Raw genomic sequence first — 25,399 nt, 5'->3', positions numbered from 1 at the left:
ATATATAGGAATAAAGTAAGATACCAAAAACAACCTCTTTAGAAAACTGTTACAAAGCGGGCGCCTGTGTAGCAGGCGTTAAGGCACAAAATCGTCCCAAAATACGACACTAGAAACATAGTTATTAAGTATAATACAGTTTAATGAGCCATTTTCTCTGTGAAATAAAAAGACCTGACATATTATACATTATACACTGTTTGTTTCGATAGAGGAGATAAACTATCTCAACCGAAAAAAAACTAATGAGCTTTAAAGGCAGAAAGTTTGAGCAAAAAGTACATCGAAATGCAAGTTTTAGAGGGAAATGGTAGACTTTTGAAAGCTAGGTGGCAGCAGACTTATCAGAAAAATTTCTTTTGTATCTTTCAGTAAGAGCATGCTCACTATTCCATGGAAAATGGATTTACCTAGTAAGTCTGTGGCCACCTAGTGTCACCAAAAGTCTCCCATTGGCTCACTGCTGGAAACCAATGTCAGACTTCAAAGACCCTGACCAATCATAAAGCAGATATGGACAGCATTTTATCCAGTGAAATCACTGGGGCTGTAATCCCAGTGCCTGTCTTAAAACAAAACAAAACAGGGGTCTGCCAATGATGAATCTTCTTTCGACTTTAGTTAGGGCGCTGTTGCAGCTTGTAATGTGCAAGAGGCCTACAGATGGAAAAACCAAGACTCTTATAGGATATGGTGTTTTTAATTACCGTACTTCATTTGTTGCGGCTCAATATTTCTAAGAACAACTATATTAGAATTACCATTTTCTTTTTGCTCTTTTCTCTTCTAAGAGCTCAGACTGCTTAGGAAATATCTCTGCTAAGCAAAGAAATAAATGGGGCACTAGTTGCAACAATGTACAATTTATGGAATTTTGGCTGGTAACCAGTTTCTGTTAAGCAGGATTTGTCTGCGCTTAGCAAGTTTTTATGCTTACATGCTTCATGACATTGGGCCAAGGAATCTTCCCCTGCACTGTAGTATTTATACAGGAGTGAAAAGCCCTTCTTTCATGACACCACTAAATGATATTTGTAAAATCCAAATTAACGCCACAATTTGGGGGTTTAAAATGAGAACAATACAAAACTGTAAAACTTAAAACAGAGATGCAGCCAAAGAAACAATATATTGTCAAGAATGAAACGTGGACATACTCATCTTTAAAATGAAACATGAGACATTTATACAGTTTGGACAATGTATTCCAAGTAGAATAAGAGGAAAACTTAATATGAGAAAACATAATCTTCCTTTTTTTCTGGTTATGTCACTGAAAGTGCTGTTTTGTTCATTGCAGAGAATGCTAAGTACAGAATGGAACCACAGCAGTGCAGTGAAATCTGGTCGCTGTTTGATTCATTTAAACATGAATAAAAAAAAATCAACCTAAATAGATAATTGACTACAATCCATTTTCAGGAAACCAATAGTATAAAGTTAAAAATTTACTATTTGTTTTCTAATTAAAGAACAAGAAAAACTTTCCATTTTGTAATATCCAAATGATGTACACAAAGATGTAATGAGTGATACCAAATTTTGTTTGGTTAAACACAGGCATGATATTTGACACTCAGAAAAAACTGGGACAATTAAAATGGCGGACCATGTGCTTTACTGGTTGATGAAATTCTAAAGGCAAATTTAGCTTTTTGGGGGGTTGTTTTCTTTTAATCACAACTCACTTACTAACAAAACATTGTAGGTGTTTTGGTGCATAAATAACTCTTGAGAAGGAAAAGGGGCGTTCCATCAGATTCCATTTTGAGAGATTCAAGGATACACATTTTGCTGTTGTTTAGTTTACTTGAAGGTTGTGTAAAACATTGGGGGGAAAAACGGGGGAAAAAAGTTTACAAGTTTGCAAATTGTATAATGATGGTCACCAAATAATTATGAATTATTTGCGCTTGAAATGCTCATTTTTAAGAAATGAGTAGAATACAAAGTTTTGATTTTGCGAGTCCAAAAGCCTCCGTTTAAAAACAATGAAAACAAATTTCCACTTGACTCTGATGACTTTTTGAGCTGAAACTTCCACAGGTTTTTTATTTCATGCAAATGTCAAATTGCTGATTCTGGTCTCTGATAATTAACAATAATGTCTGCATGCTTCAAGTTGGACATTATTTAAAAATAATTTTTTTTTCAGCATTGTCTGTTGATTTTCAGACATTCTAGAATACCATTCTGTGTACCCGTTCCATCCTTCCATGGCATACACTTTAACTCATTGGACGGTAAAACAGCTTACTTTTGTACTTGCTTTTCTCAAAATGTCATTTTTTTTTCTGTTAGGCTAATTTGCCGTGGAAGGGTCGGCTGCGTTACTGTCCTTATATATAAAATGACCAACAAAACTTCACAAATTGACTAATTCTCTAAATTTCAGAGATTGAGCAAGCATGAGTTTCAAAGGCATACTATGTATGTCCTGTCCCGGCTTTTTTAAAACACTTTCATCACGTTTCACGGCAGAACAGCTTTATCATTGTACTTGCTTTTCTGAAAATGTCACTTTTTTGAGTTAGGCTGTTTTGCCACGGAAGGGCCAGTCGCGTTAACGTCCTTATATATAAGTTGAGAAAAACCTTAACAATCGACTACAGTCTCTCTACTTGAGAGATTGAGCGAGCATGAGTAAGCGTTTCATTTTCTTGGCGTTGGTGTTGGAGGCGTTCTGCTGGAGGAAGGTGGAGATCTGATTACAGAGCTCGTTGATGACAATGGGTAAGTGTTCGTGGTACTGGGTCGCCGCCTTCTCGTCGGCCAGGACAACGAGGGCCTCTTCAATATACCTGGTTGAAGAAAAAAGATTGTTAAATATGAAATAATTTGGGGGCCGATCAAAGAAAAATTGTAACCAGCAACCTGATGCCGACCAACCAACTGAGCTATCTATCCCTATCTAGCCCTATCTAGTTAAAGTCTCCCAACTTTGTCAATATAACTGGTCGAAGAGAATTTTTTAAACGTAAACAAAAATTGCAAAATATCTTCAGCAAGTAGTTTTAATGAAACTCTCTGAACATTGTTGTTTACTCTGTTAAAGCTTAAAACCAATGAAGTATTGTTCTGTTTTCTCTCAGGTAGTTGCTACATGTATGAGTTAATTTATTTCAATTTCAGATTTACTGCGCCATTAATATCTTTTGTGATAAATACAAGCACATTATAAATATTCATGTTATTATTATTAAATTACAATTATTTATCAACAATCATACTGAAATTCTGAGGGGAAAAAGGTGGAAGAAAAAAACTGGAAATCGGATTGAAAATGAGTAGAATAACACGAGTGGCTGATTACTTACTGGAGTTTGAGCAGAGTGGTATTGCCAAGGTCATGTGATAGTTGCTGGATCAATGAAAGCAGGACCGGCTGGTCCAGAGGGCAGCGTTCAGTTCCAAACAGGTCATCGGGCTTGACGGCATTGCACACAAAGATTACAGCACGGAGATCTGCTGCGCTAAGGGCCTGTAGAAGAAAAAAGAGCACACAATCATCAGGCCTGGAGTTTCATTTTTATCAAAAACAACAATAATAATTGTGATTTGAGGTATTGCATGGTGAGGTATCAATATATATATATATTTGGTTTGCGGTAACTCCCTGCATGTATCTACTTGCCAGGTAAAGTTTGTTATTTACAGAACTGTCTTGCTATATTCTACTACCGCGGAGTAGATTCATTGTTCAGGAGACTTCTCAGTTCTGAAAAGAACTGTCCTGCTCTTTAACAACTACCCGGGCAGAAGGTATAGAAAATTGGCTGGGACTACTACTTTAGCTTATAGGATCGTTATCAACTGCACTATCGCGGAGTGAGTTCTCAATAATAATAATAATGACATTTGTAAAGTGCTTAATGAAAAGCCTATAAGCACATAAAGAGAACAACAAAATATACAATGAGTGAAAGATACAATACAAGTAAGCAGATTACAAATAAGCAGCTTTAAAAAAGAAAATACTTTTTAACAGAGACTTAAAACAGTGTAAAGAACTAGCCTGGCGAATATGCACGGGAAGACTATTCCAAAAAAATGGAGCAACGCAAGAAAATGATCTTTGACCATAACAAATGGACAAAGCTCTTGTAGTTGTGGTAAGCAAAGACTGTTGAGATGAACGTAAAGTCCAAGTAGGGGAATAATGGTGAACAAGCTCAGATAAATAAGCAGGAGATTGACATGTTTGAGCTTTGAAAGCTAAGTTAAGTTGAGAGGATATTTTAAAAAAATAGCTGTGTTAGTCTGATAGATAAAACAAGGAAGGTAGTAGTAGCACATAAAGACACTGGACACCTTTGGTAATTGTCAAAGAACAGTCTTCTCACTTGGTGTATCTCAACATATGCATAAAATAACAAACCTGTGAAAATATGAACTCAATCGGTCATCGAAGTTGCGAGATAATAATGGAAGAAAAAACACCCTTGTCACAAGAAGTTGTGTGCTTTCAGATGCTTGATTTCGAGACCTCAAAATCTAGTTCTGAGGTCTCGAAATCAAATTTGTAGAAAAATTACTTCTTTCTCGAAAACTACGTTACTTCAGAGGGAGCCTTTTCTCACAATGTTTTATACTATCAACAGCTCCCCATTACTTGTTACCAAGTGAAGTTTTTTTACTGATAATCATTTAAGTAATTGCTAATAGTGCCCAATGCCTTTACAGACTAACTAAAAAAAACTGCGTAAGCGTTTCTCAAAGTGTTATTCTTCGGGCCGTGTGAGTGACTTACAGTCTGGAAAGCTGGCACGATGTGTCCCTGCTGCAAGTACTGTGTAATCTGACTCTGAATCTGTCTGATGTCGGGTCCCTGAGGGACTGGGGTAGGGGCCTGTGATCGAACCACGGCCGCAATGCTACTCTCCACAGTGCTCTGGTGATCCCGTAAGGCTGACCGTAGCTCATCTTTCAAAAGTTTCTGGACTTTGCTCAGGAGCTCCTCTTCCATTCTGCAAAGGAGTAAAAATGAATGCATCTTTAAAAGAACTTATAATACTTTTTGGGGCGGAAAATACGGGTGAAAAATATAGGGTTGTTGAGAGACTGACATTGATTTTGGCTGGAGCACCATTTAGGAATCGTGCTTTCCTCTAAGGTATGATTGATCAAGTATGGTTCATTTAAGAATTGTGGTTCTGTAGGTTTTATAAACGTACCAATAATTATCAGTACATACACCAGGATAACAAAATTGGCAAAATGGCAAGATTGTGACGAGATGTAGGTAGACTTGAGAGCTACTTCATGTACTTTGTTACTTTCTTGCAGGTAAGTTTAAGTGCTGTTTTGTTGTGGTTGAAGGCTCATTGTTTCTCAAAAACAGAAAGTATACCATGCCGACAAGTGGAAGGGTGGATTCTCCTTCTAGTGTTCTTGTTCTCAACACACTCTTTCTAATCTATGCAGAAATATACCCCCCTCACCTGAAAATCTTCTTGAGAAATTGCAAGATTCCCAGAAAACAATGATGGCACACAGGGGTGACACCATGGCATATACGAGCTCCAAATGCCGAAAAAGATCAATAGTGAAATGTCAGTACCTTTTGTTGGATTTCTGGAGCTGTTTGTCAATCTCAGAGTGCACACTGCTGAGGATACCCGTCTTGAGGGTCTCTGTGTTTGCCTGGAAGGACTGTACGAGGGTCATGAGCTCAGCTATGATAGGGTCCTTGGATTCCTTCTCCTTCTGTCGTAGCTTTCCGAGGTGCGCCTCCAACTGATGAGTGTCTACAAGAGATACAATGAGAATAGCATGCTTCAACTCTCTTCCACCAACTGATCATGTTAAAGACACTGGACACTATTGGTAAATGTCAAAGACCAGTCTTCTCACTTGGTGTATCTCAACTATGCATACAATAACAAACCTGTGGAAATTTGAGCTCAATTGGTTGTTGAAGTTGCAAAATAATAATTAAAGAAAAAAACAAACACCCTTGGCACACGATGTTGTGTGCTTTCAGATGCTTGATTTCAAGACCTCAAAATCTATTCTGAGGTCTGGAAATTCGTGGAAAACTACTTCTTTCTCGAAAACTATGTCAATTCAGAGGGAGCCGTTTCTCACAATGTTTTATACTATTAACCTCTCCCCATTACCCGTTACCAAGTAAGGTTTTATGCTAATAATTATCTTGAGTAATTACCAATAGTGTTCAATACCTTTAAAGCCATTATACATTTTCGGTACAGAAAAAAAGAAAAAAAAAGTTCACAAATTTACAAATAATTTACAGGGTTTACAGAAGGTTATGGTGAAAGACTTGCCTTGAAATATTATTCCATGAAATGCTATACTTTTTGAGAAAACATTAAAACAATATCAATTCTCGATAGCGAGAATTACGGATTTATTTTAAACACATGACACGGCGAAACGCATGACACGGCGAAACTCCGATGAAGTTGTGATACACGAAGTGTGGGACTTGGACAATACTGTTTACCGAAAGTGTATAATGGCTTTAAGGGAGAACTCCGAGTGATGGGCCAGGGGTCAATTTAACAAAGATAGTCCTAATTTAGGACTAGTCCTAAATTAGGACTCTTTAGGACTCTCTCTAATCCTAACTTAGGACGAGTATCTTTTCTCTAACTTGGGTTAAGACTAGTCTTAACTCTCTGAACTCTTTGTGAAATCCACCCATGGTCATGTGATGGTCTATGCACTACTTACATTGCCTGGTTCCTGCATCGAAGGCAGCATTGACTTGCTGGAAGAGAGACTGACATGAGTTATCAAAGGCCGGGATGACATTCCTCTGGAAGGCATCCCTGTATGTTGATTTGACTGTAGATGACAGGGCAGTTGCTGCTGATTGGCCTATAGCTTCAGTTACTCCCTGGGGGGCAAGCAACAATAGAAATCACTGTAAGTGTAAGACCATGTATACCGTAATCTTTGGTATATAAGCCACAGTCCACCAAAATAGGTAGCGTAAGATTCTGGTGTCAATGTGTTCCCTGAACCACCGTGTAAGTGGCACCAAAGTGTATAAGCCATATCATTATATAAGCTGCATCGTGTAAGCCGCATCATCATACAAGTCGCATCATCGTATAAGCCCAGTCATTGTATAAGCTGCATTGTGTAAGCCGCAACATTGTCTTTGCCGCTCCACCATATAAGCCGCATCATCATATAAGCCCACATCATAGTGTAAGCCACATTATAGTGTAAGCCGCATCATTGTGTAAGCCCCATCATCGTATAGGTCGCATTGTATTAACACATGTGTGAATGAGCTGCCTGGTGTATAATCTGCAGAAAAACTTTTTGAGGGCAAAATTCAATGCATAAGCTGTTGCCTTTATGCCGAAGAATACAGTATTCGAAACTGCGCACAAGTCACAAGTTTCAAACACACGTGACAATAAGAAAAGCTAATCTACCTTTGACTTGACCAACTTGCCGATGTTCTCGGTCATCAGTTGATCGGTTGCCGTCAGCTTCTGAGCGACGATGGTACTCAGCTGCTCACTCATGGGGTTGATGAGTTTCTGTATCTCTGTAAAAAATTAAATCATAAATTTTAAAGGTATGGTCATAGATTGTTTTGTGTTAAAGTAATGTTAATTTATAGACAAAATTATACATTCGTGTTAAACATTGTTACTAACTGTAGCTATCTGTTTTTGCTTTGCATTTATGGCTTTCCATAGTTTTCCAACCTCAGTTGGCAAAAACTTGGGCTGTGACATTGCAAAAGAAAGGTCTACCTTTTATAGATTCTGCGAGGGTAGAGGTTTATATTGTGAATGCAAATGCCTTTGGAGCGCCACGGCAGCTCGGGGGCTGTATACTCCCCCATAGGGAGCTGAAAAAGATTAAAGGGATGTCATTGGCCCAATGACCAGGGGACTAATGTAAAGCGCATTGATATGGTTTATTTAGAAATGCGCTATATAAGAAATTGTTGTTATTATTTTTATTTATAGAAAAAAAAAAGAAAAAAAAAAGGTTGACCCGATTTCTTACCTGGTACGACTTTGCTATCAATCTCTGAGCGTACCGTCTTGTCCAGACGGCTCGTGATCGATTTGTTCACATTTTGGGACACACACTCCAGGAGACGTTCCTGCTTTTGTTTGTCCATGGACTGCCTCTCCTGCAAAGCTGTAGTCAACCTCTGACCTGCGGGAGTGAAACTCATCGCTAAGGAGCATACAAAGACTTGAATTTATGTTGCAACCTACAAAGTCAAACATTCATTTAAAAAACCCAGAGTGTACTTAAAAAAAGACAGGTTTGGGGTTTTGTTCTTCAGTTGTGAGTTCCAGTGCTTGTCACATTTCTTTTGGGTGCAGCCTTCAAATCATGATTGAAGATAGATGCACTGCCAGACACACAGGGGGGAGCCCCTTCTCTTAACTGCGTTAATAGTTGACAACACACAGGACCTATATGGCTTTACGTCCCATCAACAGGATGAAGCAATAATTGTTAAATATCTTGCTTAAAGACAGAAGTGGCAAGACCGGGACTTGAAACCATACTCTGCCAATAAGAAACACCAAAGCTTGAGTTTGTTGCTCTTAACCGCTCAGCCATTGGTTTTGTTTCCAGAAAGACATAATAAAAAGCATGACATCATTGCAAGGTTTTGGATTCAGTTTAGCACAAGTTTTGTAGTAAGTCTCTCTCTATTGATTCAAATTAATAATAACTAAACAAGTCGGAGACAGGAAATGGGCAAAACAAAACACTTCCAACCAATTTATTTATAAAATAAGAGTTATTAATCTGTAAGGGGGGTTAGGGGTTATTTTAAGAGGATACGTTCCTGCTCGGACTGCTTAGCCATGGTGGACTCAATCTTGGTGCACACTGTCTTATCCAGCCTGTCAATGCGTGACCTCATGGACTGTATGATGCTGTTGGCCTGCTGCGACTTGATGATGTCTTGACGCATCTGCTTCATCTCCTGCTGCTGCGACTGCAGCAGGCCCAACACCTGCTGCAGAGTGTTGTTGATCTGAACACCAAACAAAATGAATCAAGATAAGGCACACTGAAAAGCGCAGTGCTTACTTCATGACTAGGCAAATCTCGGGAGAGCAGGGGGTTATCTGCAATCTGGGGTATGCTATTTGATTTCATCTTCATGTTTTTATGAATTTGATCTTAATTATAAAATTGGTTAAACAATATAAAAAACAAAAAGCCCAAACGGATTTCCGATTAAAAACAGAGAAAATAACATCCCTAAAGAATTAGAGTAGACGTACTTCTGGAATATCTGATCTGCCCTCTCCATCTCCAGCCAGAGTTTTCCGGGGTCTTGGGGAGGCTCGGCTGAATTTGTCTCGTCGCTGCTTTCGTGTCTTGCTCCTCTCCCCCGATGGAGAAGTGGAGTCTGCCGGCTCAACGTCCGAACTGATGACAGAACAAAGTGATAATTTTAGGCTTTTACAATTAGTTTTTAAACTGCTGTGTCTCATTGCATAATAAGCATTTCTGAAACCATTTCAACTAGTAAGCAGCACCCACAGCAAAAAGGGTGCACAGAATCCTAATAATTTACATCAACCATCTTTACCCTCCCAGGTAGTTTAACTGCAAGTTAAAACACACGAGGAAAGTCAGAAGTCTCTCTGGGTCTGGCTGGTTAGTTCAGTGTTAGAAAGCATCCCTATTTCATTTTGTAGTATGGACTAGTGACACAAGCTGATGGAATAGTGAATGATAAGAAACTGGTCCTGCTGGCCTGTCACTAAAAATGTTAATGGCAAACCCTGTTTATTTCTGAACGATGAAGAGCAACTACAGATATGTGAACTGCCTTGTGACATCAGTGTCCTGACCAGGATTTGAACCAACATTCCAATGACTCGGCCATCAAAACTGAAGTTGAACCAAGCCAGAGTCCAAGCCCAAGAACAATCCAGAGCCAAAGCCAGAGCCAAAGCCAGAGCCAGAGCCAAAGCCCAAGCCAGAGCCCAAGCCAGAGCCTTAGCCAGACCCCAAGCCAGAGCCCAAGCCAGTGCCCAAACCAGTGCCCAAACACGAGCCCATGCCTAAGCAAGAGCCAAAGCCATAGCCCAAGCCCCAGCCCAAGCCAGAGCCCAAGCCAGAGCCCAAGCCAGAGCCCAAGCCAGTGCCCAAACCAGTGCCCAAACACGAGCCCATGCCTAAGCAAGAGCCAAAGCCAGAGCCCAAGCCAGAGCCCAAGCCAGAGCCCAAGCCAGAGCCCAAGCCAGAGCCCAAGCCAGAGCCCAAGCCAGAGCCCAAGCCAGAGCCCAAGCCAGAGCCTAAGCCAGAGACCAAGCCAGAGCCAGTGCCCAAACCAGTGCTCAAACACGAGCCCATGCCTAAGCAAGAGCCAAAGCCATAGCCGAAGCCCCAGCCCAAGCCAGACTCCAAGCCAGACCCCAAGCCAAGAACCGGGAAAAACTCCAATTTACCGACATACCTTTGCTCACTGCGTGATTCCTGGTCTTGTACATCCAGCAGCTGCTGTGCTACTGGTGCCACAACGCCACCTGCTGACTGCTCTCGACCATCGTCCCCAGAGTAAGAGGCTGCAACCGTTGCCCCGTCCCCAGAGTGAGAGGCTGCAACCGTTGCCCCCTCCCCAGGGGTGGGGGTTGTCATGTCATCACCATGTGTGGCGTCATTGCTATCAAATGCTCTGAAAATTAAACAAAAGGTATGGAAAATTAAGTCCTTATTTTAAGTATTTTAGTTCACTTAATAAGAAGACCAAAGGTGATGAATGCTAGTCTCCTTCATGAACACCAACCACCAGCACAAAAACTTAAGTCCAGGAGGAAAAATCTGAAAAAACATCTCTTTCTTGGACTTGCCCTTCAGGTAACTCACTTTTTACAAAAAAACATAGGCCAGTCCATCAAGAATTTTAAAGGCACTCACCCATTTTCTTCCTGCTTGGGTCCAATCACAACGACTTCTCTACCATGTGTGTCGCCCTCATCAGCGAGCTCGTTAACTATCATTCTACCGGCCTCCTCATCCATCTCTTGCACCGCTTCTGTCTCATCTCGGGGGCTGACAGGCAGAGCATCCCTCACGACGGGAATGGGGTCTCCGTCTTCGTCCTCCTCAACATCCTGCTCAGTCTCCTCCTGCTGATTGTCAAGGTGCGATTGCAAGATCTGAGCAACCTCCGCACTGGAGTCTGACACCCTCTTCTCCTTCAGGCGGGAGTTCTCCAAGAGCTCCGCCAAGTCTTCCGTGCTCGCATTCGACTCGGGGATCAGTGCTGGCATTCCCAAGTCGGTGGGGGTTGGGGGCGGTGACTTAGGGCCTTCGTCGTCAGAGTTGTAGGCCCCTTTCCTCGGTTTGTCTTCAGAGACCGGGGTGATTGCGAGAGGTTCGGGCTTCTTTGGCGAACTGGGCGTGGCGGGGAGACTGGACCCCGGGGTGAGGGTCACTGGGCTGTCCGGGGTGATGACGCGAGTGTGGTCGGAGGAGTTCATGGAGCTTAATAGCTCGTCGACCGAGGCGTTCATACCTGATATCTGGGTGAAGCTGCTGTTGGTGGAGTTGCTCTCCCGGAGGTGTTCGGCGAGAGTCTTCGCACTGCTGGACATGATGGCGTCTGGGGTCATCAGGTAAGGATGAGAATTGGAGTGATTGGTGGACTCCGAGGTGAAGGAACTCGTCATGTTGCTGGAGTGGTGGCCTGTGCTGTTGCCGTCAATGTCCGTCCTGACCGAGTGGTCCGTTGTGTTCATGCTCATGTCTGAGAGACCATCTTGCAGAGCTACATGTACAAAAAGCAGATGCGACATAAATTAATTGTACAAAAGTTATAACTCACGATAACAATTTTCCTCAAGCCATATCAGGGTGTTAGACACACCGCTGAAAATCTGGAGTGGTTAAGTTCACGCAGTAAGAATAATCTGTAGTTGGAATACACAATCTGGAGTGGTTAAGTTCACGCAGTAAGAATAATCTGTAGTTGGAATACACAATCTGGAGTGGTTAAGTTCACGCAGTAAGAATAATCTGTAGTTGGAATACACAATCTGGAGTGGTTAAGTTCACGCAGTAAAAATAATCTGTAGTTGGAATACACAATCTGAGAGACATATAACCAACAGTAACGATTCTCCGATTCAAAAATTGAGAGATTGAACTTATATTTTTTTCCATAACCACATTACTACAAAGTGAAATGATTCTCAAAATACGACAGCTGCTGTACTGCTAGCCAAGTAAGTATTTTATTGCCGTTAATTTGAAGAGCGATTACCACATGAACACCTTCCCTTTAATTATGCAGTGTGAGGAGCCAGTCTTCACTGCGTGGTTAGGACCGGATTGGAGGCTAGCTGCTGTTACTGAGCCATACACAATCTCACCCTTTTTTTGGGGGGGGGGGGGGGAGGGGGGAGGGGGGGGGAGGTGAGACTTAATCCAAGATTTCAAAACAGACATCTTGAAAGATTTGCTTACCATAGTCATCTATTGATGCTGAGCTAACAGACCCTGCCATGTTGTCCTGCTCCACGGACGAGCTAGGCTTAAAACGCACCTGAAGATCCTGCACTGATCTGAAATAGTGAAAAATGAAACCACGATACGGATTTAAAATCTACATCTTCTTCTCATGTTCAATTCTCTGGACCATCTTTTTGGAATGCTCATCCACTGAACCGTAGACAGGTAGACACTCTCTCCAGCTTCAAAACTAACTTGAAAACACACTTCAGTCTTGGCTTTTTAAGCACAAGTGTAACATCGGTACCGTATCCAAACTTGATGTAAGCAAATACATACATGAAGTAACAAACCGTTCACAAGAAAAAAGTAGAAACACTCTTAAATGTTTTCACTATTTTCAAACATTGAACCTCGGACATGCAAGACCGAAACTATTCTGTTTTTTTACTCATTTCTCAAAATAATATTTCTCAAAGGGAGTTTCCCACCATGGCAATCTTTACACCATGTACGTTGTGTGCAAATCCCTGAACTAATATATTTTTTACTCTTAGCAATGTTATGCATATACCCTTTAAGTACTGTCATTAGCAGAATTTCTAGGCGCCGCCATGAGTGTCTTTCTGACAGACAAGGCGTTCTACAAAATGCCCATTATTATTATATTATTGTATTGGATGATTAATTGTTACTACATAGAGAGATATTCATGTGAATAATGTTACCGAAAAGCAACTCCACTTCCACCATGCACAGTATCAAATGCTACTTCCTTACCGTGAATTGATGCAGAACATTTTGACGATCACACCAGTGTTTCTGCTCTGGATTGTATCGGCACTGCCATCTCGCAATAATTCCATCATATCACCTAAAAGAGATGAATTGTTGCTTTTACAATATGGGCAATAATAATAATATAAATAACGGTTGGGTGAAGAGGAGCTTATGTTTAAGTGTCTTGCTCAAGGACACAAGTGTCAGGACAGGGATTCGAACTCACACTCTGCTGATCAGAAACACAAGAGCTTGAGTTTGATGCTCTTATTCGCTTGGCCACGACACCCCACTTTAACAAACACTTGATTCACTACAGCTATAATTAGACATCTTTGTTCAGTAACAAGACAAAAATACTTATTCCAGTCATTGTGAAATCAGCGATAAGCTTGGTAGGATTTTGAACCAACAACCTTGTGATTGCAAGTCATGGGGTCGAGTTCACAAAGATAGTCAAAACTTAGGATTAGTACTAGGTTCCTATACCACACCCCTAGGGGCGTATCAAAGTGCTCAGTATTTTGTCCTGCAAGGTTTGTGGAGCTACATTTTAATGAGACCTTTTCCTTTAAAGTACCATGTAAATATTCACAAGGTGCAGTGGTGCCATATGCTGCCAATCAAACCAGGAATACCGGGGCTAACCCCTTCGCTTTTCGACAAGTGTACTGGGTTTTTTATGTGCGTTACACATCACACGAGACCAACAGTTTTACGTCCCATCAGTAGGATGAAAGACTGACGATGACTAGAGCAAGCAAGTCGAACCATTAAGACCAATTCAAGAATCGACTCCGCAGTAGTACAGATAATCATTAACCTATAAGCTAAAGTAGTAGTCCCAGCCAATTTTCTATACCTTCTGCCCGGGTAGTTGTTAAAAAGCAGGACAGTTCTTTGCATAACTGAGAAGTCTCCCGAACATCCAATAAATCTACTCCGCGGTAGTAGAATATACAAAGACAGTTCTCTAAGAGCAAACTCTACCTGGCAAGTAGATACACACATGGTGTTACCGCACACCAAATATATAGTGTTAACTCTTTGTGAAATCCACCCCTGCAGTCTAACCACTGGACCACGGTGACCTAAGGCAGTGTAAGGACGTACCTGAGTTTAGGTCATCGCCTTCTTCTCCTTCCTCCACGAGGGTCTTGAGGCGACACTTGCCGGCATCTACGATGGCAAAGCTCAGGGTGGGCTGGGTCAAGAGGAACTCCGAGATGGAGCTTATGTGGGCTCGGCCTTCGCTATGGTCCTGGTGAACTTGAAGAACGTACAGCACCTGATCCAAAGGACAATAGTAAGATGAGTCTACATCCATGCAGGAAATGTCTAAATTCTACTTATTATGCTCTAGAAGATTGGTGGCGTGCATTGGCCAAGAGTCAAGGGCAAAGGGCTCAAGGCTTTGATCAGCAGTGTGTGGGTGTGAGTCCTGGAGTCAATTTTAACAAAGGGCTTAGGTTGATCTTAAGTCGTATCATAATAGGCTACCAGCTGTCGATTTCACCAAACTCTTCCTGACTTAGGATTAATCTTAGGACTTAGGACGAGTTCAGTTCCCTATCCGAAGACGTAGGACGCAATGAACCCATCCTAAGTTAGGACGGGTTATTCGTCCTAACTCGAGATTAATCCTAGCAATTTTGTATCTTCCCTATCTTAAAAGTAGAAATGCTTTACTTTTGGGGTTGAACAAAGAATTGACTAGAGTGGGATTCGAACCAACGACCTCCGGATTAACATGCCGGCGCCCTACCAACTGAGCTATCTAGCTCTATGTCCCTATTTTGTCAACATCTTTGTTCGGGGGTGCTTTGCTTTTGTTAAATGGTGAAAAACTGTTGGAATCCACAACATTTAGAAAAATGCTTTCCCCTCTCAGAAGTGACAGCACACTTAATTATCTCAGAGAAAACACTTTGAGTGGGGTCCATTCCACCACTCTGTAGAACAGACAGATAGAGAAAATCCACCATCCAATCTTTGTCCAGGATCCTATAAATTTGTGCAGCTGTTTATTTTTTAAAACAGACTATTTTACACCTGGTTTTTTGTTGTTTTACTTTTTGATATTACCGGCCATGTTTTGTGATTTTAAACCGAAAAAAATAAATAAAAAATAGATAAATAAAACAAATAATAATGTTCCCTATCCTGTGGACCAGATGTATCTCTGGGGGAGAGAGAGGCGTGTTCAAAGCTCTCACCTTTCTAGTGATATCAGTCACCATGAGAAAGCTTGCCGATAGATCCAGCTTGATCTTGAGGAATGGTTCGGGGATGAGGCTGGGCTGGGAGAAGCTAATCTTCTGCAGGCAGGTCCAGGAGACTGTGCACCACATCATCAACTCCTGGTTGGAGTTGGCCCCGGTGATCAGGAATCGCCAGAACGGGAGACTGGATACAAACAAATTGCAAGAGTTGTGAATCGGAATAAAAGGGGTTTAACTCTCCTAACGCCTGCCCTTTTAATAACATACACTGCGGTTTTGAATGATAGATGAACTGTGCCAGTTTGTGATACTATATCACATGGTGAATGCATGTACACCATACATAGTCAACCCTCCTACTATCTGACCCTCTAATACCATACGCTGTGGTTTTAACTCTTTAGAGACCATAGCAGCCACAAGCGGCTTGTACCAAAATGTCCATAGCAGGTTTGACCTACTTCCATTCATATAAAGAGGTTAAAGTAAACGTCATATCTGTATACACAATTTCCAAATGTAGTATGCTAACCTAATATCACAATTTCTAAATACAAAACTAAATTGTCTGTTTCATGTTATTTCTTATGACATTCCAGGCAAAATTTTATTAAAGAAAATAACAATGTTAGCAATGTCTGCCCTAATGTCTGCAATTTAAAAATGAGTCCCTGGATCCCTCATCAAGAAAATGGTCAGCAAATGTCTGCCCCTGACAAAACACCTCGAAAGAAGAAGAAATAAACAAAGCGCCAACTCACTCAGGATCCTGGTACTTGTGATTGTCGCAAAAGATCAACGCCGAAAGAGGCTTGCCATCGTGGGGGACGAATCGGTGAAGCTGCGATGGCGCTGTGTCTGGCATTGCCATATCCATCTGCCAGAATTTCACCGTGCCGTCCTCACTGGCCGTCGCAAGGACCTGACCGTCTGGGGCGACGGACAGATCTGTGATCGGCTGCTCAAAATATAAAAATAAAATGATGACATAAATTTTTAACAGTGTAATATTGTATGGTGAAACAATGTTAACAAAAGTTGCAAAAACGCAGAGCAAATAGACAAGCCTTGACCATGTCAGTTTGGCTTTACCCTTAAGTTCCGTAAGCCAAAGACCTGTTTGTTCGCAACGCAACCATGATACTTTGTCAGCCAAGCTTTAGAGCCTTTGAGAATTTGCTTTTCATTTTTGTCCCCTTATGATCAGCATTCTCCACTTTACTTAAAGGAGTAGGAAGGTTTGAAAATTTAATTTTGTTTAATAACACTTTATTTTTCAGTGACTTGTTGATGAAATCTCACCTTTGTGTGTCCATTCGTCACTCTAATGACTCCTTCAGTGATACTGGCAGATTCCACGACATTCCCAAATAGCTCCACTACCACATCAAGATCCCAGAACTCCGCCTGTTCAAAATGAAAATAAATAAACAACAAAGTTGTCAAATCATAATTCAGACAAAATATTATTCTGTAAAATTCACGGGCATAGCAAGACTTTGTAACTGAGGCTTAGTCACACTGCAGCGATAACCAAAACAATAACAATCACGATCAAAGATAACGCATTCTATTGGTTGAATTGCTTAGCGCAGAAAACGCACACGCTCATTCAACCAATAGAATGCGTTATCTTTGCGTCATGATCGTTATTGTTATCCCTGCAGTGTGACTCGGCCTCAAAGCACAATGGACTCAAGCTCTTATGTTTCATAGCAGCAAAGTATTGGTTCAAGTCCAAAGAGTGGCACTAGTGTCCATGAACAAGACACAAAGCTACAACTGCTTTGTCCTTCTGATAAGACATAAAGTTGTAGATGTTGTGTATTGTATGTAAAAAGATCACTTGAGGTTTGTCCCAGGACCCAAGCTCTAGTGTTTCTGAACAGCAGAGTGTGGGTTTCGAATCCTATTCTTGACCCTTGTGTCCTTAACCAAGGCACTTAACCATATGAATGCTCGTCTTAACCCAGGCGTATAAATATGAACCGGCGAGGGGTGAGACAGTAGTGTGTTGGATGAACCCACTCAGGCCTCATTTAAGAATCTGTATGCTACCAAGGGAGTTGAGAAAATTAAAGAAATGGTCTAAAAATTTGCCTGATGAACAGCGATACTAATGTTTTACATTACCTTGATGTAGCTGCCAGGATATATGTGCTATACAAGAACCAATTATTATTATTCAATGTTTCTATTTGTTCAAGTGCCTTATTGGTAAATACAATCACTGTATAAGACTCCGGTTTTATTATTACATGTGTTTCTATCTTCAAATTTAGCTCCTACCTTTTCGTTATGAGTGACGGCCAGGAGGCGACTGTTTTCTTCCGTGAAGGAACTGCTCTCGCTGTTCGAGGGGTCATCAGGGAGGTACGGGCACCATACAAGGCGGTGATAGTCACTGGGTTGGGTGTTTCCTGGCCGGATAATTTTTAGCTTGGGAGTGGGCCTATGTGAGGTGTAGTCAAGGAAGGGTTCAAGAAAAATGACTTAATTTGAGGGGTGAAGGAAAGAAAAGTCAACTGGAATGGGACTTGAAGCTGTGACCTTGCAACATTAGTGCAAATTAAAGTCGGTAGGTTCTAAACTTGTACGAGGAGCTACTTAGCGCTCAACATGGATAAAAATTCATCACAGAGATGAGGTGACCTGAGGCTTAACTGTCAGACTTGTTCTCAATTTTTTAAGGTTTTAAGATATTTTTAACAAAGGATATTTATGAATGAGATTAAAATAGTGGTGACTCATCTTAAACGGCCCATGGAAACCTTGCAGGGTTGTTCATGTAGCTGTGCGATAATCGCATGGCCAAAACCCTGCCGGTTTAAACAGCCATTGACCACCTCATCCCTTACTGCTTTATTCACTTATTCATAACCACAGTGGATATGACTAAATGGTCATACAGTAGGAGGGTTAATCAACTGTACAAAGATGCAAAAAAGATACATAATATTTCCATCTGCTTCACAAATGTTCCACACGGTGATGTTGCCTATCCTGTCGATGCATCCGAGTGTGTTTGACTGATGGTGGGCAAAGGCCACGTCGGTGATGATGAAGTCAAAGCCCTTCAAAAGCGCCCTCACAGATGTGCGTCTGTCCAGGATGCGGAGGCCATACCCACTCTGGACTGATTGAGTCGGGGTGAAAATGAAAGAAAAACATGTTCTAAAACATCAGTAAATATCAAAATTGCAAATGTAGTTTTAACTAGCAGAAACAAAATTTACTTCCTTCTTTGTAGAACGAACAAATCTGGTCTGTACTTTCCAGCAAAAAACTAGCGCAAACTAGGGCCCAATTTCATAGTGCTGCGGTCTAGTGTTAGTTTCAAACCATCATTGGATTTGTCCATTCATGAGTTTACTGCCCCAAAGCTAAAATCACTGGCCTTGAGGCCTGACAGTCCAGTGTTAGTTTTGAGCCATCATCGGACCTGTCCGTTTGTGAGTTGACTTTCCCATAGCTAAATTAAATGGCCTCTGGATCCACTTTCCAGTGGTAATTTTGAGCCACTATCAAACTTGTCCATTTCTGAGTTTACTGTTTGAACTACCATCACACTTGTCCATTTGTGAGTTTACTGGCCCAAAGCTAAAACCATTGGCCTCTAGGCCCTACAGTTTAGTGTTAGTGTCGAGCCCTGATAAGGTGTACTTACTCTTGAGGACGTAGACCAGGTAGGATTGGTTGACAGCCACCAGATCTCCAATGTAGTACTTATGCTCCCAATCGTACTTCACTACTGGTGTGATCTTGACCTAAACATGACAAACCATTATTCAAAAGTATTGGCTGAAATTTTATAATTTTAACGAATGATGAATAAAATACATTCAAAATATTATACGCAATGTAGATAGCTCAGATGGTAAAGCACCACATGATATCGTACTTCAGGATGGCATTTAGCATCTATCGTACAAAACCACAACGGATTATACATTAAATGGTAAAACAGCAGGAGGGTTGACCAGGAACTGTGTATGGTGATTTACTAAGTTCCTTCCTTACTAAAACACAATCCAACACCATATGGTAAGTCAGTACCAAACAGCTGGTCTCTGATTATGACGGTACGATTGATCCCATGCATAGCACAATTCAGTTTACTAGTGCGGTCCTCAGTCCAACATAATCAACCATAATAATAATATTAATAATATAGCGCTTTTCACGCCCGAGGGGTGTCTCAACGCGCTTCCGACATTACTACCCCGGGTCACTGCGCCTTAAATCTTTCCTTAAACCATCTCAGCTCCCTGGGGAATATACAGCCTGTGCGCAATATATGCGCTACTTGGCTAATAGGCCTGGGCGAATTATTCAAATATCTGGTCAATGGCGAATAGGTTTTCCTATCCGTAACCACGAATGCCTTTTTTTTCTTAACCCGATTTCCGCAATGGGCGCGAATACCTATTTATAAACCGGATAGTTCTGTAATTACAACCAAGTAACCGGATATTCTTTAATATCCGAATATCCGCGGACGTCAACCGATAGGAATGTTTTGTCTGAATCCTTATGAAACTTCTATTAAGACAGCATAAAACAGCATAAATTAAGTATTTAACTATGCTCACCTCCGTGAAGAGTTAAAACAATGACATTTCTGACGTAATTTGTTCAAAGATTACGAAAGTTTTTCTTCACGTAGAGTCAATCACGATCAAAAGATCAAAAGGAAAAAGCAAATCGCCATCTTTAAATTAGATCCAGTTATTTTTATGAATGAACCGAGTGACACTGTCTAAAACTAATATCAATCCGCCCATAAGATCTCATTCATTCAACAGCGCCCTCGAGCGGCAAAAACAATTCGAATATCCAGTGTATTTCGGATAGTTGGCCAGCGGTATCCGAATACCAAAATTTCACTATTTGCCCATCACTATTGGCTAAACCAATCACAAGAACCATCTCTGCCCTTGCAGTTGATATTGTTTTTGAAGGTTTTGGTGTTGATTCGGGTCAAGATTGTACCCCCACACTCACCTTATTACTTCCTGGTGCAGAGCTGTCCCTCTTGGAGGCGTCACTTGGTATGACACTGACGTCGCGGCCATACACTGCCACTGAGCCTTTGTTGTCATCTCCTTCAAGCGCACTAAGAGATCAGTCAATGGTGTCAGTTAGTATTCAAAGGTGGTATCAGCTATTTGTAAAGGGTCAATTAACCATTGAGGTTTGTCTCTAAAAATTCCTCAAAATATCAAACAAACCCTCACAAGTGCATCCGCCAAGATGCCTTAAAATCTTCCATATGCTGAGCACCCAACAGTGAAGTAAAGGTAGGGTCTTTGATTGTTGTTTTGTCAATCTAATGCTGATTTATAGTCCAAATAATTAATAAATAATGGCTGTGCTCCGTGGTCATAATGGGTTGATGTGGCTGGCAGCTGAATGCGCCATTGCATGCCTGCGTCTCGAACACGTTGTAGCCGCGTCCTTCGCAATTCAGCTCTTAGCTGCGAGTAAGGATGATTAGCCCCCCCAAATTAATATAAAGACATGACAAAAGTCATCTGTGATAGTTTTATATTGTCTTCTGTCGAATTTCCTTTCATCAAGAATGTCAGTGGATACAAATGGACACCATGGAAATTTGAATCCCAAATAGTTGCTTAAATGCAATTTTTGTGCGAGTTAATTTTTTGGTGTGTGTGGGTAGGTATCCACATTCAAACCGGGGACCTATAACAAAAGTAACAATAGGTCCACGGTTGCTATCACAAAGGAAATCATTGTGGTCCATGGTTGCTATCACAAAGAGTTGAACAAAGGAGGGTCCACGATTGCAGGTGTTAACACTTTTGTGTGTGTTTGTGTGTAGAAGTTATCGTGTAGTTATTGCATAGTTATCGCGGAGTTGAAATTTGTTGACATATTGTTATTGATAATAAAATAGGGGCATTTCAGATGAAATAGTTTCACAGAAAGCCTCTTATCCACAGAAATGTCAAATTTTTCCTGACTGACAATTTTAGCATTTGTGACTGAAATTCTGGCACCCATCAGCAGCAGTAAGTGGCTGTCTTTCTTAAAATGAAATAACTCACATAGTCTGTCTGACTTTACTCTCTAGACTTCTTGGGGCTCCAACCTCGGTGCCATCCGGGTCAATGTCCTGAAGAAATAATGGGAAAATTTTCAAAATAGTGTTAGTCGCACCCATAGCGGCCAATTGGACACCTGCCGAGAAACCAAACTTGTGTGTACTGTTTCAAATCCTTTGGAGCCCACTGTTTCACCAGCCAAAACAATTTACACTATGCATCACTGATCATGTCTGGTTGTGTTCACTTCATTCCAACGGTAAAGCCAGAGAGAGTGTGTAAAGCTACTGGCCAGTCTGAGTCAAAAGTGTGAGTAGCTAGCTTTGTAGGGAGTGGAATTTTGGCACAGTTTCAAATCAGAAGGGAAATACCAAAAAGTTTCACATTGATATATTTTCATGTGTCCACTGACGTACACGTTTCAAAAATCGCAAAACATCAAACTTCATGTTTGAAAAAAGGTTGTTTCCTACCTGAGGTTGTCCAACCTGGGCGCCAGACATCCTGTGACAAGAGGAAATTGAATGAATAAATGAACACAACAAATAAATGGACACACTATTTTGATTCACGATTAAACTTGTCCCAACACCCTAGTGTTAGGACTTAATGTTGTTACTGTTCCAAGAGAATTTAACATATTAGTAATAACTCAATAATAAATAATATAGTGGCTTCTTATATAGCGCTCAGGTCTGTCACGCAGTGACGCTCATGGTGCCTCAACATTATTACCCCTGGGCACTGGGCCTTAAATCATTCCTTAAACCATCTCAGCTCCATAGGGAGTATACAGCCTGTGCCGCCAAATATGTAGCGCAATCAAGGCTAATCCATCACAAGAACCAACTCTGCCCTCACAGGTACCCATTACCCCTGGGTGGAGAGAAGCAATTACAGTGAAGTGTCTTGCTCAGGGACATAAGTGTCACGACCGGGATTCGAACAGAATCACCTTTGCCACCAGAGCCTGAATTCGGTGCTCTTATCCGCTCGGCCACAACACCCCAGTGTACATGTAGTCAGGCATGTGCCCTGAAGAGGACACTCCAGCTTCGCCTCAAGCTTTGACACATCACACAACAAACATGAACAGGTAACTAAGTGAAACATAAGCACTTATGTTTCACTTAGTTACCTGTTCATGTTTGTTGTGTTGTCATTTAGCCTTCGAGAAAGACTCTGCTAGGGTCGAAACGTCAGGCCATTAACTATTTTTTGCATGATTTTAAAGAGTGAATAAAACAAATATATATAAAAAAATCAGTATAACTTACTTTCCAGCATTCCTGTCCATGCTGTGATGGGTTACTGCACTGTCAGTTGAACTATAGGCTGTAAAGACAAAACATTGAGCTAGCATTTATTTAGGAAAGAGCACAATAACAAAAACATTAAAAAAAACTAAAAAAAACAATCCAATTCAGGGCTGATGTGTCACACAGGCAACAGAGGCCATTGCTTCCCAGGCCCTTGTTTTTTGTTCACTTTAAAATGCTCAATGCCAATGTTTTATTTCCCTGGTAGACACAGTGATGTAACCAAAAGGGGGCACCATTCCCCATGCCCCCAGAACCTTTGCCCCATCTTGCCCCCCCCCCCACATGAGATGATGATATATTAAGTTCACCCTGTCGTTTCAAACTACTTGCCCCCCCCCCCCCCAAATAAAGATGTTTGGTTACTCCACAGCTGGTAGAAGGGAAAACTATCTTGCCCTTACAACAATAAAGTAACAGTGTATAAATTACACAAACCACTCAGTTTTGAAACATATAAATGCAATCTTAATTTTAGTCTGATGCACAAGAATGCTTGGAAACGTGCTCTGAAGGCCTAACTTTTACCTCAGAGAAAAGTTTCTTAGTCTCCCTGAAGGGTTTTCTGTCTACCAGCAGACATTTTTTACCCTTTATAGCTAGAGGGCAGCATTCTTCTTAAATGTCAGGTAACGTGTTGTCTGCCTGGCATTTGGTAGGTCCGACCATAGGGGTTCTTCTAGCATTGAGTATGCTTTGTTGACATTAAAACAGGATTTTGAGTAAGAAATTTGATTTGGTGGGTGGATTTCTTTTGCATGTAGTTCACCAAAAAAGATGCACTTGTTTTGTGAATGTAAATGTACAGTGTGTTTTTAACCATCTTTAAAACAAATGATATGTGTTACAGATGCCCAAAATGGGGGGGGGGGGGTCCTTAATTTAAAAGCTTAAGGCCCATTACTCATACTGTCCCTGAAGGTAGAACTTAGACAACAGGAAAGATTTCCATATCCTGCAACCACTTTTCACTAATTCAACCAAAAGGAATACCTCATCTAAGTAAATTTAAATACTAATTCATAAATACCCCAGACAGTTTCGCTATTCCTATTGGTGGAGAGCGCGTCACGTGGGGTTGTTTAAACGGTTGATAATGACCAGTGTTTATAACTGGCGCAAGATTATCACGCTGAACGCAATTCATAGCTATTAGTCACAGCGCGTAATCTACTTCTAAGCGCGCGTGCGTTATCTATTTTCAGTGTGCGCGCGTACACACAACCTACGCGCAACAGACTCTTCACAAAGTTTTTAAAATAAAAGGGCATTTATGAATGAGAATAAAAGACTAGTGACTCGTTCTTAAACGTCCGTTTAAAACCTTGCAGGGTCGTTGCCATGCGCTTTATCACACGGCAATTCGACCCTGCCGGCTTTAAACGGCCGTGTAAGAACTCGTCACTACACTTTTATTCCTTTATTTATTTCATACTAAATAAAAAGGATAACTTTCCGTATGGTACCACCAACCGCTTTTTCACTCGTACTAAAAAAAGGGATATCTCATTGAGGTAAATTAGATACTACAGTGTATATTATTTCATATCGAAAAAAAGTGATGGCGCCATACCATACGGAAACCTTTCCAATAAAAAATGGTGGCAGGATATATATGAAATTGTTTTTTTAAACTTTATTTATAAATAATTTTTTTAAGAGGCATCAGGATCAGGTTTTTGTCACCTGGGCAGCAAATCTTGTGGTCTTTTACACCACTCATCGGAGTTAGGAAAAAAAACAAAAAAACATAAACTTTCTTTTAATAAAATCAAATCAAAATTCAAACTGAAAAACACTTGTCTGTGATCTGTCAATTATGCTAAAACTTCAGTAAATAGAGGCTAAATTAAGATGGTCACTCAAAAATGTAATATCAAAAAAAAATCAAAGAGTTTGAATAAATAACAGAACTTTCACAACTATTATTATAAAATTATTATTAAAATACAGCAAATAAAAATCTTGTCTGAGGTAAAGTGACCAGAGTTAATGAGAAAGTCCAGCCTTTTCCTGTGCAGTGTAATTTGACTGTAGAATAGAAGAAGTGCTGTGTGAGAGAGATAGAGAGCTGAGTGACATGACAGGCCTAGCCTACGTATTGAAATGAACAGAGCTTCCCAACACAAAACACACATTGCACAATGTGAATGAATGTAAACTCAAACAAAATTAATTTTTAGGCCTACCTTGTTTCGGGGAAGATTTCCCCACATTTAAAAGGTCTTTTAATATTTGGGAGGCATCACCGTGTTCATGTTGATGGTTCCCGCCCAACGAACCACTGGAACTATTGAAAGAGCGCTCCATGTATACTTAATTTGGGGGAAATGTTAAGCAAAATTTACGCCGAAACTAAAACTCTCTCCACTTTTCGTCCACCGCATAGGAAGCCAGCATGTGTAAAAATGATACTGCGCATGACAGCCAGCAACAAGCAAGCACTTGAATTGAAAACCCAAGACGATTTGAAAATTTCCTTAAAAATTGTAGTATAACACAATTTTTTACAATGAAATACCCACCTTGTGCAAATTTGCTCTGATGTTCTCGTTTGATTATCTAAAAATGTAAGAAAAACAAT

General features: G+C 40.8%; 1 protein-coding gene across 2 annotated transcripts; it reads right to left on the bottom strand.

The window, feature by feature from the left end:
• Positions 1-1,162: 1,162 nt before the first annotated feature.
• LOC117288829 (enhancer of mRNA-decapping protein 4-like) lies at positions 1,163-25,388 on the bottom strand. Of its 2 annotated transcripts, none has more exons than XM_033769682.1 (25): positions 25,341-25,388; positions 22,774-22,831; positions 21,970-22,000; positions 21,500-21,567; positions 20,436-20,547; positions 19,099-19,198; positions 18,384-18,567; positions 17,721-17,883; positions 16,734-16,838; positions 16,193-16,389; positions 15,426-15,615; positions 14,323-14,497; positions 13,210-13,303; positions 12,445-12,542; positions 10,894-11,746; positions 10,433-10,651; positions 9,249-9,396; positions 8,800-8,995; positions 7,999-8,154; positions 7,413-7,528; positions 6,697-6,862; positions 5,561-5,747; positions 4,751-4,967; positions 3,318-3,481; positions 1,163-2,801 (listed from the first exon to the last, which is right to left on the bottom strand). In XM_033769682.1, the coding sequence occupies exons 2-25, from the start codon at positions 22,791-22,793 to the stop codon at positions 2,618-2,620; spliced, it is 4,143 nt and encodes a 1,380-aa protein (XP_033625573.1). In that variant the 5' UTR covers positions 22,794-22,831; positions 25,341-25,388; the 3' UTR covers positions 1,163-2,617. The 2 variants fall into 2 exon arrangements, with proteins under 2 accessions (XP_033625573.1, XP_033625572.1); XM_033769681.1 differs by lacking the exon at positions 25,341-25,388 and adding an exon at positions 25,005-25,194.
• Between the last annotated feature and the right edge of the window lie 11 nt (positions 25,389-25,399).

The sequence above is a fragment of the Asterias rubens genome, chromosome 4 (genome assembly GCF_902459465.1).
Source record: "Asterias rubens chromosome 4, eAstRub1.3, whole genome shotgun sequence".
Classification (NCBI taxonomy): domain Eukaryota; kingdom Metazoa; phylum Echinodermata; class Asteroidea; order Forcipulatida; family Asteriidae; genus Asterias; species Asterias rubens.
This window is presented reverse-complemented; position numbering and strand designations above follow the sequence as displayed.

What these genes read in the sequence shown, in the direction of transcription:
- LOC117288829 (XM_033769681.1), bottom strand. Translation starts at nt 25,125, where the DNA reads ATGGAGCGCTCTTTCAATAGTTCCAGTGGTTCGTTGGGCGGGAACCAT. An exon ending in GAATCACGCAGTGAGCAAAG is followed by an intron (nt 9,397 to 10,432) that starts GTATGTCGGTAA and finishes TTCTGTCATCAG; the next exon opens with TTCGGACGTTGAGCCGGCAG. An exon ending in CTCCAGAAATCCAACAAAAG is followed by an intron (nt 4,968 to 5,560) that starts GTACTGACATTT and finishes ACTCCTTTGCAG; the next exon opens with AATGGAAGAGGAGCTCCTGA.